At 37.8% G+C, this 17,046-nt stretch overlaps 1 protein-coding gene across 1 annotated transcript in view; it reads right to left on the bottom strand.

The window, feature by feature from the left end:
* The window catches only part of LOC138718786 (dynein axonemal heavy chain 5-like), a 148,716-nt gene that overhangs the window by 52,894 nt on the left and 78,776 nt on the right, over positions 1-17,046 (bottom strand). Inside the window, exons 51-59 of the mRNA XM_069853348.1 lie at positions 15,590-15,796; positions 14,279-14,608; positions 12,800-13,006; positions 12,471-12,713; positions 11,517-11,671; positions 8,446-9,110; positions 6,922-7,202; positions 6,517-6,732; positions 3,685-3,852 (exon numbers count right to left, since the gene is read on the bottom strand). Of these exons, the coding sequence (XP_069709449.1) occupies positions 3,685-3,852; positions 6,517-6,732; positions 6,922-7,202; positions 8,446-9,110; positions 11,517-11,671; positions 12,471-12,713; positions 12,800-13,006; positions 14,279-14,608; positions 15,590-15,796 (2,472 nt within the window). The remainder of the gene's footprint in view (positions 1-3,684; positions 3,853-6,516; positions 6,733-6,921; positions 7,203-8,445; positions 9,111-11,516; positions 11,672-12,470; positions 12,714-12,799; positions 13,007-14,278; positions 14,609-15,589; positions 15,797-17,046) is intronic.

Genomic DNA, 17,046 nt, shown 5'->3' with positions numbered 1-17,046 from the left:
CCAGCCAGAGCCTTTACCTGCTCCCTTGTGTCTGTCTGCATGGAGGAAAGTGTTGAGACTGCGTCAACAGAGGCCAGAGACAAAATTGTTAAGGAGATATTTCTCCTTCTTCCAAGATACCCTCAGAAAGGACTTCAAAGTAGGCAGTGAGATGATCCTGCCCCTTTTAACCTTTCTGCATTCCTCATAAAACCAGGACAAATAAACACGTAATTACAGTCCACAGCTATACTGTTAAATTAAACATGCCTAGGAGCTTTCTCTGGCACTGAGGAAAAAATTCTTCACTGAAAGGGTCATTAGGCAATGGAACAGTCTGCCCAGGGAGGTGGTTGACTCACCTTCCCTGGAGGTGTTTAAGGTGCAGGTGGATGAGGTACTGAGGGGCATGGTTTAGAGATTGGTGGGAATGGTTGGACTCGATGATCCAGTGGGTCTCTTCCAACCTGGTGATTCTATGAGGTTCTCTAGCGTAAAGCAGCTCACATTAAGCTCTTCCAGCCTCTAAAACAGTTCAGCTGCATGCAAACAGCCTTGTGGAAATGGTCCTTGGACCCAGCTAGTTCCTGAAAGGTGCCCAGAGATTGCTGAGGAAACACTGCTAAACCAAGACCAAGTTCACACTAGGGATCATTTGAGCAATTTAACAGTACAGATGATCACTTTCCAGTGTCTAGAAAAAATCTCCAGTACAGTATAATTTATTAGTATTGACATAGCCATAAGTTTCTTGTTGATTCACTGCACACTTGATTTTGCAAAGCACCAAGTGTATCTGGCCTTGATCCAGGAAGGCATTCAAATAAAAATAAAAATGGCTTCCCCAATAAAAAAAATTCATACCATTTAATGCTATGCTTGCTCTTGAATGGAATGACCAGACCAAGCTCAGATCACTCTGAAGAACAGCTGTTGTTCAGTAAATTCAGGAAATGTTACTAGGAGTAGGAGAACCCATAAGAAGAAGAAAAAAAAAACAGCTAAAATATTATAGTTCACTACAGGTAAGGAAGTTTTGGGCTTTCTTAAATATCTGTCTTGTTTCAGGAATTGTAGCTTTTCAAGTTCATTGATCTTACAGTTTATTGAGCACTCACAATTGCTGGATCAGGCCAGAAGGCTTCCTGCACTTGGAAACTGTCACTGTGCTCACGAGCCTCTGTGGATGTGGTGGGTGACCACCTTTGCCTTTCGCCTCAGTCCTGTTCCGGGCTCATGGCATCTGACTGACAGCTCTTCACGGAAATGCGATCTCAAGCTGCTCCTTTTCCAGATCGCTGCAGGTTTTTCACACAGACACCCTATCACTTTTGTATCAACTTTCTCAGAGTCTCAATATCACAATAAGTTTGGATTCATCCTTATTTAGGGAACATTATAAAAGCGGCAAACGCATACACAGGCTATGCAGACACTCCAAAACCAATGTTTTTACTTCACCAATCTGAAAAAATTATACACATATATATATGTATACATGTACACATGCAAACAGATCCATGCAGAGTGACATTAATAAAATCTTGGCCTCAATTTCTTTGCTATCACTGATCATTTTGGGGATTAAAGCAGCCTCTGAAAGGCACAGAGATCAAGCCTCTTATCTGCTTTTCACAGCCTCTACTGAATGCTGAAAGATTCTCCATTATTTCCATTCAGTTACACGTCCTGACTTCAATCTCTTTTGTTAGGTGATCTAATCCTCCCCTTCAACTCCCAGCATATTTGTTTTCCTTCCACAGCAGGCCTTGAAGTAAGACTTGAATGCTTGTTTTCCTGCCCAGTGGGCACCACCTTCACAAGGACACACTTATTTAAATGGACAACCATCAAATTTTGACACTCCTTGACTATTATCTCTACCTCAGGTGCAAGATTCCCTCTTATTGCCTGCTGTGGTAGTTCAGCATGGAGACAAATGAAAGCAGAAAAGGCAATACAATCTCATATTGAAAACTAAGTTTGACAAGTAGAACCCTCAATATCAAACAGAATTTTATAAACTGTAGACAAACTTCCCTTGATCATCATAACAGCCTTAGAAGAACTTAATTAAAATCACTGGAGATATCTCTAAGGAAAATTATACCCCTATACACAGTATTTTAATTGGAGGCTAACAGAATCACAGCAAAATCCAGGGCTTCTTCAACCTGTTATATTTTTCAACTAATGGGTAAAGAGGAGATAGTGTTTCAGCATTATCAGGTTAATAAAACAAGTTTCTTTACTAGGTGACAAGCTAGAGAGGAATGGCTCACGGTCATGCTGAAGGTTTTACAGGCAAACGGTACACACATGGTGACCACTATATGATAAGAAACAACACAGTATTGTATCTGCAGGCAGCATTTGGTTACTTTCTGTACTTGATTCTAAACAACGACCCTAAGGCTGCAGGCCATATATCTAAAGAATGTACACATCTGTTTCTAGGAATGAGTTAATCTTTGCACACTATATTCACTAAAATATAACTTACTATTAATTAGTTTTCACAAGTTGTCACACTTAAGATAAATGAGGCACTAAGACTCAGTTAATATGCAATTTAAAAATATATTGGATGAATTTCGCAGGTGTTGAAGGGGGTTTATCTCCTAGAACAGCAGCTAGAATAAAGCAGCTTGATTAATTCATTCAGTAAAACTGCTTTTAGCACTGGATGATTTAGCCTGTGCTAGTACTTTACGCAGCTTAATTGTACATTTATTTTCAATTATTTTCTTAGCACCACTCCAGTGCTTCCTGCAATATCTCCTGCATACTTTTAACACTTCCTCTCTCTGTCATCTTCAGTTTTAAAATATTTGTGACTGTTGTTATACCTGACAATAGGCACTGCTTTGCCAAGAAATGCATGCTCGGTTTTTTATCAGCTACAGCGCGACAAGAATGTAAGTAATTTAATATAAAGTTAAATTTATACGCAATCTTAAGTCATAGCCTGTAAGAGCACTTCTCCAGCTTTCAGAGTTGCATCTGCACATAAAGCCACTATTTCCTCTAGGTTTTGCTCTCTTTTATAGCTCTCACTAGCCACATTTCAAATTATGTTTTCATTAGTGAATATCCCATTATTTGAAAAGTGAATTGCTACTTATACATCACAGAAATATAGCCTTCTCTATCAGTTACCAGAATAAAAAATATCATGTTTTTAATGAGTTCTAATCAGATCTGTCCAGATATACTAAAAGAATATGCCAAGAGTTTTGAATGTACCATTGATACAATTGCTAACACAAAAGGAGACTGAACATAAGTACAGTTGAAGCATAACCAATTGAATGTATTTTTTCAGAAAAGAGCCATAAATCTCCCTGTAGAAGTGATAACTATGAATCACTATATAAATATTCAGTCCTTTTTTTCCCAACATGTTCAGAAATGAAACATTTCCAAGACAATAAAGCTATCTGCAGGAATGCAGACACAGTTAGCTGCTCCCTTTCTGCTGCCGTGCGATGTTACAACAGAATTCTATGGCAGGTGCCTACTTTATTATATATAAACTCATTGCCCTCACATATTTACCCTCTATGTGCTAGAGTTCACAACTGGATGTGAATAAGCAAGAATCTCTTGCAACTGATGTAACTGTTTCAGCCAAAATAACGCAACATTATTTCTATTTAATTATAGTCATTCCTGAGGAAAAATAAAATGAGTTATATGAAATACCTTAAGAGGAAGAACTTCTTTATTAATACCATAGAAGTAAGCCATTGCTTGTGTCCATGAGCAAAGACCTGCTACATTTCCACACACTTTTTTAGCAGTCTCAAGATTATAATCTTCCATAACCAAATAAGGCTCTAAAAGCTCCACAGTTTCTTCTGTAATTGAGTCCTAGTCAATGGAAAGGAAAAAAATATTTTTTAAATTGATTTTAAGAATAAAGTCTGCTTCACAGAAACATCTTTCTTTAAAAAAAAAACATGGTGCTACCACTTCTTACAGAAGAAATGAACAAAACAACACTCTTAGAAAGGACAGATTAGTTTTTTTCTGTGAACTCAAGTGAAAATAGCTCCTACTTCCATTGCAACAGACTGACTTGTGTTAGCATTTAATATCCATATTTGATGCATAAGATTTACAGACATTATTTGTACTCATAGCTCCATGACAACTTAAGCTGAATTATCTGAATTATTGGTGCCAGACCACTGTACCTTCTTTCCTCTCCCCCTCAACCAGACATTCTTGCACCATCTTTACCACCATCACCAATGCTCAGCAGGCTAGTTCAGAACCTGATACAACAGAAATCAGATTCAGCATACTAGTGATTAGTTTTCTTCTAGATTAGTTCCCTGAACAAGCTCACCATGGCATCAGACAGGCATCAGTGTGAACATAGCTACGGGAGTCAAACATGCAGCTTTGGGAAGGAAAAGAGTGAAACTGCAAGGCACTGACTTCACTTCACTGAAGCTCACCCTTTTCCGTAATGGTAAAAGTGATTTCTTTGAGCTATTCACTTCATTATTTTAATCTCAGATTTCACCCCCCACCCTGAGAACATGAAAAGCTAGATCTTTGATGATGGTGGTTAATCCATAATTATGTAAGAGCCAACAGAAAATGGAGTTCACCTCCTTAAGCCAAGTAGAGAGATGAGCTTATACAGGGCAACAATAGTTGCTCAACAACAGAGGTATTAAGAATCCTCCTTTTTTTGGCAAAGTATTAATGCCTTTCTTCTAATGCATCTAACATCATCCTCCATTCATACTGTCAAGCAATATAACCCTTTTCCTGCTTTTCTACATAGCAGAAAGGACTGTCTTGTACTTGTTTGATCCCTAGTTACTATAATAACAAAGACTTGAATTCTGTTATTTCTAAGACCAGGCATAGTGATGTTTTCACTATGAGCATTTGCTAAAATGTGAAGTAATGGACGAATTTTTTGTTTTTTCCATTCTCCTACTTAAAATTGTGAGCTAGCAAGCTGGCAAACATGAAACAAAGACCAGTCAGCAGTGCTCTAAATTTCGGTTCAAGAGCTTGAAAAATGAAGTATTTTTCTAAGTAATGAATTTTAAACCCAAGGAACTATTTTCATCCAATAACCTTCCTTGCCTAAAAAAAATTAGGAGAGAACAAAAATCTCACAAACAAGTAATTGGTGTAATCTACTCAGAGCTCCAGACACAATGAGCTTTCTTCTCATGTATAGCCAATCTCAGAAACAATAAATGAGGCAGGAGAACAGCATGTGAAGTATGTCATCAGGGACAGTCTAGTGTTCTTCATCACATTCATCAGTATCAATTCCTGCAAGAACTTGGTCCCACAGAGGTTGCTCTGACTCCTTTGAGTAAAGTTAAATGCATTGCAAACTACCACCACAAACACATACACTATTAATAAGTGCCAAAACTGGAAGCCTCATGAGAGAGAAGCTTGAGTAAGGAGTGTATAATTAGTCCTCATTATCTTTAAACTAATTTCCTCTTTCTGTTCAGTGAAGATAGCAGTTGGAAAAGTGACCAGATTGACAGCCCCAGGAAGAGGCTGCCTACAGAGGCAGTGCAAGTTCCCACATGGCACCTTGTCAACATGGCTCACTGGGAGAAACAGCTCCTGGGGAGAGTGAAAAACATGGCTTCAAGCCTCATCTGCACAATAAAAGCACTGCAGTAGCTTACAGAAGGCATCAGCAAAAAGCACAGCTGAAGCAGATAAAAAAAATATAAATCAGTGTACAAATGAAACAGCATGTTCTGCAACATTGCAGACAACATGGGGTTTGCCAAAACCTGCTTGGCTCTCTGTCTTTTAAAGCTGGGCCATGATTTGCCATTTCATAGTGCAGGCTAGCTCTTTTTCTGCTCCAGCTGCCTGTGATACCTTTCTTCTCTTCCCTGTGGAGAAATTTCCCTTGTCTCATGGTCCAATGAATCATGCTGTAAATGGGACAAGTTTCTGTCCTGACAGAAATATAAATCTGTGGTTGTTTTTGTTTTTCTTATAATTGATACTAAGACTCTCAGTTCATTCAGTGTTTCACTAGTTTTATAGTGAAAGGACCCCAGAAGTTCCAAATATTTCAGTATTTTTCCTGACAGGATGCTCTTTTTCTTCTGTATTTTTTTCTTGCTCCCCACCAAACAACTCTGGAGATCAAGTTCTAGAGTGCATTATATGCAAAAAGACCTGGTAGCACTGGAGATAGTGAGCTATTTGAAAAATCAACACTGATTCCTTTAAGGCAAATTCCTACTGAGAAGTAGGAACTGCCTGAATAAAGATACCTCTTAAGTTTCTCAGTATCTGATGTACTGTCTGGGATACTTGTGTCTGCCACCAACACTGTGTGGCCCAGGAGAAAGTTTACTGAATAACGAACAATGAAAATGGAGAGGAATACAGTCATCAAAGTATCTATAACTACAGGTACATGAAAGAATCAGCTCTTTCAAACTACCTTTGAGGGTAGAAGACACTTTCAAATGATCTCTAAAGTTAGTTAAGGGAATAATAGGGCCACTATTAACTTCTTACCTTCTGGAAAGTAAGCAACATGCTAAGAAATCCTGAATTATTCATTAACTTCAGAGCCTCAGTCCACGATGGCTTCACACATGCACGCTCTTGATCAGGTGTTACTGAGTCTATTTTTCTTTGAAATAAAAGGAGCACACAATCCATAATTCGCATTATCAAGTGAGGAGGTTTACCCAGTTTACGAACCGTTGCAATGTCAGAAGGTTTTATTGTCTAAAAAATAATTTAAAAAAATAATCCATTTATATAAGCAATCACTTGATGCTAGAGAAAGATTTTTTTGGGAGGACTGTATATGTAATGCAATTGCTTCAGTTTTTTTTTTAATCAGAAGCATAAGCTATATTATTACAAAAAACAATAATTAACTACACACATGTTCACAACATCTTTGATTCTGACCTGCAGGGCTGCCTCAGCTTCTTCCAATGCAGGTCTTGCAGCTTCAAGCTTCTCTTCTGCTGCTGCTTTATCAATAGCAATGTCATCCACAATGGCTTGAGCCTTGTCTTTTACCTTTTGCACCTGCGTTTTCACTTTTTCAGCAGCTTGGGCTTTCAAAGTTACTTCCAATAAAACTTCATCAGCTTTTTTTGAAGCTACAGCCAAATCTTTCTCCTTCATCACCAACTCTTCGGAGAGCTGATTTACTGAAACCTCAGCTTCCATCAGTTTTGCAAGACCTACGTTGACCAAATTCCATTTTAGCAACAGGAAGCCATATTGCAAGACAGACCTCATTGAAGCAATCTGAATACTTAAAATAAGTTACTCGGATTAGTATTTAGGAACCCCAGTGAGTGATCGCATCTGCTGAACATCAAAATTAAGCAGGGGTAATATCCACTTGCTATATAAAGATTTTTCTTCTCTTTTCATTTTTTTTAAATGGGTAAGTCTTCAGAATCTGTCACTTGATCGTTCATTTTATAATCTTATATATGAGAGGGACACTAAATACAAACCACACATATTGAGAAGCATTAGCATTGTGAATGACACTCTTAAGAATTATGTATGCAATTTCAGAAATCCATGAGACTATGAGAAGTACTAGACAGTCCTCTCTGTACAAAACAAAGAGGAGGAACCTGGCATCCTGAAAACACAAGGAGCCTAGGCTGAACTTCTAAATTCAACACTACATGAAAATCTGGATGGGATGTGGGTACAAGAAACTAAAGATTCTTTATGCAATGCTTCAACATTTTTACTGAGCCATGAGAAAATCACCTTGAAAAGCTCCAAGTATAAAAATCTTTGTATACAAAATGCATGCATCTAAATGCATAAATCACATAAATCTTTCTAACTCTCAAAAAGAAGCACATATAGCCCTTCCAGGCAGCCTGCCATGCACTGCCTGGAGATGTGTTATACATAGTTCAGTTCTGCAACTGGCAACATTGGGAGAGGAAACACTTTAAATCCACATTTACCTCCAAACAGCACTCAGTTTCAGAAACTGTTTAATTGTTTACTTTGTATGACCTTGTGTAATGCAGTATTTTAGAAATTTTACAGTTGGCATATAACTGTTTCTTTAAAAGGTTCTTCAGAGTGACTGAATTCAAACATTTACTTACCTTTCCTCAGATTTACGTTTAGCACGTTTAAATGTGAAAATTAGGATCTCAAGTATTTCCTTGGCATGCACACACACAGCCAACAAAGATTCTTCTCAGGTATTTTAGCTGCTAACTAATGCTATTTTCACAATTCATCTGCAACCTGCTACATTCACAAAGTCCACTGAAAGAAAACCTCCACATATTTTGTGATCACACACAACACAGCCAAAAACATATCAGTCTGCTTCCAAAGGAAAGTGAGCTTTTATGGATTTAAATTAATTCGTTTACTCAGATTCTTCTCCTCTGTTGAGAAACAAATAAAGAAACAAAAATCAAATAGATTTTACAGTACCTGTTCTCATACGTTCAGACAAACTTCTGACGTTGGCAAACTTCTCTTCGTAAATAGCTTTGTAGCCTCCAATGAAGGACAGGTAAGATTTTGGAGTTACAAATGTCCGTCGCCTATATCGTTCAAAGTATTCAACACATTTTTCAGCTACAATGTCTTGAAAAGTTCCCATAGTGTTAACAACACTCTGTTTCACTTCATCTGTGCACTCAATATGGTAGGAAACTAAAAAATGCTGTGCAACTGCTACAAGAGCATCTTTAGGCCAGCACTGGAACCAGTCCATGGTACAGCCTGAAATCAGACCTGGAAATTTGAGTGAACGAGTTCTGAATTTTTCCCCAACAGGGGAAAAACAAAGAACGATATGCAGGTTATTACGAACTCGAGCAAGAAAGTAATTATAAAGATTTTCACTAGTGGGAGCACGCCTTGGATACTCCTTCTTCATTGCTGGTATCAGGTCTTGTGTGATTTCACCTATTTCATCTCGTGAAAAAAGATTTGAGACTTCACCTGAAGCTAAAACATTGTTCATGTACTCAAGAAACGATTCATCTCTGATTTCGTTATCTGTGAATATAAAGACGATGCCCTTTCCTTTTTGCCCAGCTGTGCGGTACAAGATCTTCAGATCATCCAAAAGGTTATTAGTGGCATATGTTCTGGGATAGAAAAGGATTAAAGAAAGAAAGAAAAAAAAATTACAGATTATTTTAGGGAATATCAATCATCCAGCTCAGCTTCCTTAAAGCAAGAAAATAGCTTCGTAAGAAATTATTACCTTATCTCCTGGTTTCATTTTTTGGGAGTTTTTTTCATAAACATTTTTCAAAAGTTAATGACAGTATCATAAACCATGAGAAAGGAGGTGAAATCAACAGAATAACATGCTGGGAAAAAAAATGGTAAGAACAATACTTTGTCTAAGGAAAGTATGCTGCTTTGCCTCCCTACAGTCTGTGGGTGTAAACTGTTTATTAGAACTGAAGGTTAGTACAGCTGGATTAAGTTGTCAAGTAGGTGCTGGTATCTGCAACCATAATGTAAATATGGATGGATTATCTTTTGAAGATCTTAAGAGCAGGTTAAAGAAAATCATTAAGAGACAAGAATAGCCAAGACCGAGGGGTTTTATTGTGTTATTTAGCATAAATGAAATCAAGCATCAGAAATTATATTTGAACATTATCACTTGGGTTGATGGACTCCGCTGCAAACAGAACCACAGAATATCTCAAGTAGGAAGGGACCCATAAGTATCATTGAGTCCAACTGTCTTCTCCTCACAGGACTTCCTAGAACTAAATCATATGACTAAGAGCCTTGTCCAGGTAGTCCTTAAACTCTGACAGGCTTGGTGTCATGACCGCTTTCCTGAGGAGCCTGTTCCAGTGACCAACCACCCTGTCAGTGAAGAGACCATCACTGGTTTATACATCACACCTCACAGCTGGTGCATACAAATAAAATTCAGATGTAGTCCACGCAAATTCAACTACAGATTTCAGATTATGCAATATCAAATAAAGTAAATTAAAATGAATAAAAGGGCAGGTATTGTCCCTTATGTTCTTAGCCAATTAAAGCTGCAATTAAGGATCTCTCTTCTTTGAAACCAGTTTCTTATTTCCAAGAGTCTCTTCAGAGTCATAAGAAATATTTCCATACACAATGTGTCTCATTCTTCAGTACATAAAAATAACAGTGTTTTGAAGTCAAATATGCCATATAGAACACCTCCTAGTTCTCTTCCAGCTCCACTTTATCACTGCTATATAAATATCACTAATGCAAGCACTGCAGAACTTGTAAAACAATCTAACTTCAGTTTGCATGTCAGCTACCATTACTACAGCGATCCGTGCTATTCCAGTTAAGAACATAAGAATTTCCCTAGCGAGTCAGAATCATAGAATCATTTAGTCTGGAAAAGATTCTTAGGATCATTGACTCCAACCAGCTGTCATCCTACCACAACAGCAGACCATCTAGCTCAATACTCCTAACACTAGTAATGGGAAATGCTACTTAGTGAAAAAATACGAGGCAGCATTTACTCTGCACTGCTCATTTCTTTCTTCCCCCTCCATATTCATAATCATTGTATAAGGAATAATAGAAACTATGTCCATCTTGTCCTCTCAGTATCCATTTAAGAACCTGCTAATACTGTCTTCCTCCACAGCCTCCTGTAGCAAGCTACAAAAGATGAGTATCAGCTTGTAAAAACAGACTTTCAGCTACCTGCTTTTAGCCCATTCCCAGTTAGCTTCAGTAGATGAACCTCTCCTAAGTGACTGAAACATATATTTTTAATTTTGCAAATCTAGGGACTCTGTTCTGTGATTCTACACCTTTTTTCTTTCCCTCCTTTTTTTTTTGTTCCCACTGTTCCTTCTTCCTCCTTCTGGAACACAGGAAAAGTCTGTGACACGTCTTTCTCCTTCTTTTCATCATAACATTGTTCAAAGACCTGATATATCTCTCTAAGAAGAGACTTCTCAGTGTGTTGAGTAGTTTGCAGAGTGAAATATATACTGATGGCCCTCAGTGCTCACCCCTGTAAACCATACGTCAAAAGAGAAACAGATGTAAGACAGTATTTACTCCCAGATATGTCAAATTTCTACAAATTACTAAATTCCAGTACTACATACTACTGTGTTATTGGTAGCAGTCATAATATACGGCCAGGGTACATAAGTATCTATAGATAAAGTTACTATTTCCCCAGACCATCAGCGTTTGCCCACTATGCAGAATACACCAGCGAATTATTCCATGTTATCTTTAGTGCAAAATGGTATTTTAGTGGGATTTCTCAAGGGTGCATTGCAGACTCAAATGCTGAAGGAAAGACTGGTTTCTTGTCTAGCGTAAAGGCAGCAAAACAAAGACTTGAGATCTGCCAAGTATAGACTGCACATTTGCACAGACTCTTTTGATTGAAAATGAAGTTTAGAATGAGGGATAAAATGTCTGACAGGTTTGCATTTCTTTAAGTTGGTTGTGAGACATTCATATGGCAAATTAAGGAGAAAATGTCTACGTACACTGCATTGTGTTACCTTGTTAATGTAATCTGAAAGCTCTCGTATCCAGAAATATATGATGCTAGTCTGGTCAGACTCTGTTTTCCAGATCCACCCACACCCACCAACAATGCATTTCCTTGTGGAGTACGAATAATCCGTGATATTTTAATCAAATGGATGATTGCATCCTGTGTTTTGAGAGAAAAATGGATGAAAAGATGTAAAAATAATATAATGTCTACTCAGCTAGAAGCACATCACCAAGCAACTGCCTCTAAACAGCTAGATGACTTCTCTGGAGCCTATGCCAAAGACTCGGCCTCCACTCATCAAAATCGACAAGAAGTTTCCCCCCTGACTTCAGTGGGCAGCCGGGCTAGCCCAAGAAAAATATCCACATATCAAGCTCATATGAAGCAATGTCATATGCAGTGTTTGTACGTGGCAGAGCCGAGGGCGTATCCCTTAGGGGGCAGAAGGAAAAGTAGAAAGGAAGTGGATTAACACCCTCCCCAATCTTTTAGTTAAGCTATTTACAGGCTCTCTAAATAGACTGCCAAAAGTAAAATACATGTACACCACAGACATTGCTTATTCCACTGCTGTATTTATCTTAGAGCAAGAATTAATCTGAAATACCCCCAAAATCTACCAAACTGCCCAGTTTAAAGCTGGGTGACCTTTTAGAAGGAGCTAACTTTCAGAGATAGAAGATGACTTTCACGATGTGCCCTGTAGAAACAAATGAGTTGTGCTTTGCAATGTGCAAGGCAAGAGAAAGAAAAGATAGGGAACTGCAAAGGGATGGAATAATTTGTGGGAGCAAAGGCAGCTGGGAGAAAGCAACATGGCTTTACAGAGTTTAGGCTCATTGGATATAAGGCTGGTCATTCTGAGCTCTCAAATGATCTGACAGAAACATTCAAGATCACGTAAGTGCAAAAGACTTGGTATTTTCTGTTTAAATATAATTACAGGCACTAATACCTTGAAAAATACCAAATCCATCTTTGATCCTCTGATGATTTCATTGTATTGTTGCATGAACATCTGTAGTCTTTCAGCCAAATAATCCAAAGATGGGATAGGCTCGTAAATTTTAGGAGCCTTCAACTCTGCATCATCAGGTTCATCTCCAGTGGCTTCTGGAGCATCACGCAAGAAATCCACAAAGTATAAATCTCTGGATTTATCTTCAAATAGATTTGGACCGTGTTCTGCAGAAGCAATCTGCAACAATACATTAAGGATTGCTTTAGTAATGAAACATTTCATAGACCTCTTTCTGTGGCAATACTGGAACACAATTTGCCTACCTTTTCCATCATGTCTTCAAACCAGTCTTTATCACTTTGACTGATGAACCTGTCTGAAATAACACGTCTGCACTCATGCTGGAACAAGGCTACCAAAACACTGATGCTCTGACAGACTTCAGATGTAACTGTAAGTATTCCTTGCCAAATACGACTGAGGTCTCGTAAATTGAAGATGTAATGAAATTTAGCGGGAGTTGGTAACATCTACAAAGCAATATTATAAACTGTATTCAGATAACTAAATAAAAATATTTCCTAGCTAGTGTTAAATTAATATGGACATTTTCACAAACTTAAAAATCGATATTGCATTAAAGTAGAAATACACGCTTGGCATTTAAGAGACAATGGTGAAAATGAAGAAATGACAGCAGCAATGATGAGTTCTTCAATTTCACACAGGTTTCACTTGAGTTTCTTCAAATCTTTCAAGTCCTAGGAACATAGACATCATAGCCAAGACACATTAGTTAGTGATGGCATTAAAGGCCACAGTAAAAATGCCAGCATTGCTTAACCTGTGGTGTTTCTCCCGCCCTCTCTTCCAGTTCTTTTCTGTCCCTCTCATTAGCCATTTCCAGGAACATGTGAGGAAAAGTTCATGAGGAAAGCGAAAAGCAGATGAGGAAAAGCAAAGAAAAGTGAGCAGGAAAATAAGGAAAGAGGATTCAAAAAATTAATAACTTAGCAAAAGCAAAGTTTTCTCTATAGGCAGTTAATAATCAGTAGTTAGCATGATATCCACTGAATAGAAAGATCGATAGTTGACTAGTCAATAGTTTCACTATAACTATGAACCGTGGTTATGTCTACAGTTGAGTAGTTTGGGAAATTCTAACCAACATCTGTTTTAACTAGAAAAGATCACTTCTTCACTAAATGACTGAATTTGTCAAAAGCCTCTATGTTGGAAATTTTTTAATTTCATTCCATGCATACATTTTATTTTCTATTTCAAAGTAGCACTTGCTTAGAAATTGTGGTTAATTTTTTTTGCAATCTGTTTTGAATTGAAGAAGTGAAAAATTAGAAGTCAATACATATTAGATTTCATTTGTTCTGAACTGGTTGTGTCTCTGCCAAATTTGACTCCCTTAATTCAGATCTTTAAAGTTTCTCATAATCCAAAGTGTTTCCTATCTATTTTTTTTAATTTATGGCTCCTTATACCCTTGACATTTTCTCAGACAGAAGACCCTTAATTGTTCCTATCAGCTATGCTTACCATATTATACTGACATAACATAAATCTTCTGTTAGCTATAGAAGGCACTGCAAATGCTTGTGTTTTCAGTCAACTAACTAGGTGCTGATAGCAATAAAATCAGAACAGAGGTATCAGCCATCAGCTATACATACAGGTCACAGGTTCACAATATGAAGCATAAAAACACATGGCAGTAAAAAAAGATCTGGGTCTTACTGTTTTGTCATGGTACAGATATTTCAAAGGCATCTTAACAGATAGAATTATACCTTCGCTTTTGTTGTTTGCCAGACCTTTCGAGCTGTAGATACTAACGATGAAGCCAGTTTACATATTTCTGCTGGGAAACCTCGTTGCTCACAGAAATAGCCTTCAGCTATTGTTCGAAATATTTTGTCTATAGAGGAACTGGAAGGCAGTGTGCAGTTGTAGATGGTGAACTGGCGTTTCAGGCGCTGCGGTATATCATTCCGACCTCCCCCAGGGTGAATCATAGCAGCTACAAACTGGATGTCAACAACATTCATGAATTCTCCTGGCTTCTCCAAATTGTAGAAACCTTTCTGTTCCATCAGCTGTCTTACAATTTCATTGGTGATCTAGTTATCATGGAAAAAAATAAATAAAAAAAGAAATGGAGCAGTTAAGTATTTCAGAGTTCTCAACTCAGAACAAAAGGAAAGAAGAAATTTCCAGTGTAATAAATTAGTAGGCAAAAGGAAAAACATCTCTTATCTTTCCTAATTTCAGATATTGCAACATGGTACCAAGCACTCTGGTGCAGTGGATTGGCTCTATGCAGTCTTCGCATGCTAAGTAGTTGTGGACATGAGGTCAGACATTCAACTAGATTTCCATATTATTAAGAAAATTCAGCGCATCAAAGTTTAAATCCATACTATATATTCAGATTAACACAGGCGCTTAGTGACAAAAAATTAGTTCAGGACAAAGTACAGTCACGCATTCCCTTGTATAATGGCAGCAAGTGAACAAGATTGCAGAGCTATATTGGGAGCAGAAAACTTACTTTTTCTCAGCAGTAATTTCTTTGAATATAGGTCACATTTTTGGAGGACAGATCTGTAAGTATTCATTTATCAGTTACCTCAAGACATCTCACTAGTCTTCAATGTCAGCTGTGATGCTGTCTTTCACCTAATAGCAACTGTACTTTTAAAGCCCTGAGTGAATGGGAGTAGGAAACAGTTTCTGACTGCTCCCTGGATCTGCATGCTTCCTTTCTTAGATTGGCTCTTAGCACAGCTAGTTTGGAAATTCTGCAAGCTCTGTAAGTAACCAAAGGAAAAGGCTTAAAAGCTGCAGTGATTGTACCAAGTGGCTTGATGTTGACCCTGACCATTTGGGACTGACAGAGTATCATTCTTAGAAAAAATGACTTGGGGGTCTCTTCCAACCTGGTGATTCTATGATTCTATGATTTTAGTAAATGCACTTGGCCTAGTCCATATTATACCTTTTTCCTAAACTTTCCTGTATTCAACAATCCACAGATCAGCATTTCCATCAGCAGCAACGCTAAGAATACCAGTTCCCCAATGTTAACACTTCCCTTTTACCTGATCACCCCATTCATTAATCACAGGCATGTTGATGTCATCAATAAAGACAGTCATTTTCTTCCCTGCTGGAGGACCATATGTGGTGCCCATTCTTTTCTCTATGTAACTTTCTATGCTCCTTTGGAACATATTCGGCAGAGTTGCAGAAGAAAAGTTTAGGCATTTGGTCAAGTGAACATCAGGATCATACTTTCTTGTGTAATCCTGCAAGATAAAACAAATTTTAAGTAAAGGATACCAGTAACTCCAGACGAATTCAGCCAAAAGGGAAACACAGATGCTCAGCAGCCTTGCAAAAATCAGACAGCTACAAAAGGCCAGTCCTGCTATTAACTTCAAAATGTCAAATAGATGTTTATTTAAGATGAATATACCATCTCCAACATGAAATTCAAACTCTCAGTTAATGTTTTGCATGAAGTTTCTAGGTATTAAAATTTATAAGGTTTTAACAGACTTGATGAAGTGTTACAACCAGCAGACAAGTGAAAACTTGCATAAGCAGTTGTCAGGGGGTTTCTACATTCAAGCTGTTAGTGACAATCTTTTATAGTAGTCTGCAAAGAACAAGTGAAAAACTAAATCCTTTTTCACTGTTACACTGCAGCACCACATCTTAAAATGAAAGCAACGCAACAGAATGACCGTATGAAATTAAACCCAGCTACATTGCAGTTACTCATAGTTACCCTCTCCTAATGAAGTAAAAAATCCTTGGGTTTTATGAACGCACACAATTCCCACAGCTGCTGCTGCTGCTGCCCTAAAGCAACAAAGTTCCACTTTTCTTATTTAGTGAGGTTTTATAACAGAATTGGAAGGAAAAACATGTAACCCTGGAGTCACACCAAGGCATATATGAAAAGCACGGGAAATAATTTTGTTTAGCAAGAGTCCTGGGACATAAAATTAGTATTAGAAATTCCAGACTTCCAACACTGCTTCCTTTTAAAGATTCAATTCTTCTGCAAAGACGACAAATTTGAATATCATTTAAATTCTTATCTTTATAACAGAGCTAAGAGGAAAGGTTCCCAATTTGGTGCCTCAGAAAAATAAACCCATATCATTGCTGATTAAGTGCCTTAAGAACAGTTCCAGTGAGACTTACAGTCCATGTTACAATAGAAAGGAAGACAGAGCTAAGCCTCCTGAATATATTTTGACTAATCGTGTTAAATCGTTAATTGTGTTGATATAATGTGATACAACAATCTCATTTTACAAAATGATGCCTTCATAAATAAGGTTTCCTTGGACTTCACATAAACAGCAATCTGCACATGCAATGTATGTGCGAAGTCCTGTATTCAGTGAGTACTCTTGTCAGCTGATGGGTTGGTGCAGATCTCTCCTTGGGGCTCTAACAGTTTGTAAAAAACTAATATAACAGGTCCAGGTGCCCACGTGCTGGTAGTGAGGGCTGTGGGGCAGCTTGGTGTGAGGAGGATGGG

The sequence above is a fragment of the Phaenicophaeus curvirostris genome, chromosome 3, assembly GCF_032191515.1.
Source record: "Phaenicophaeus curvirostris isolate KB17595 chromosome 3, BPBGC_Pcur_1.0, whole genome shotgun sequence".
In the NCBI taxonomy this organism is placed as follows: Eukaryota; Metazoa; Chordata; class Aves; order Cuculiformes; family Cuculidae; genus Phaenicophaeus; species Phaenicophaeus curvirostris.
Note: the sequence above shows the minus strand (reverse complement) of the source record. Positions and strands in the feature narration are given on the sequence as shown.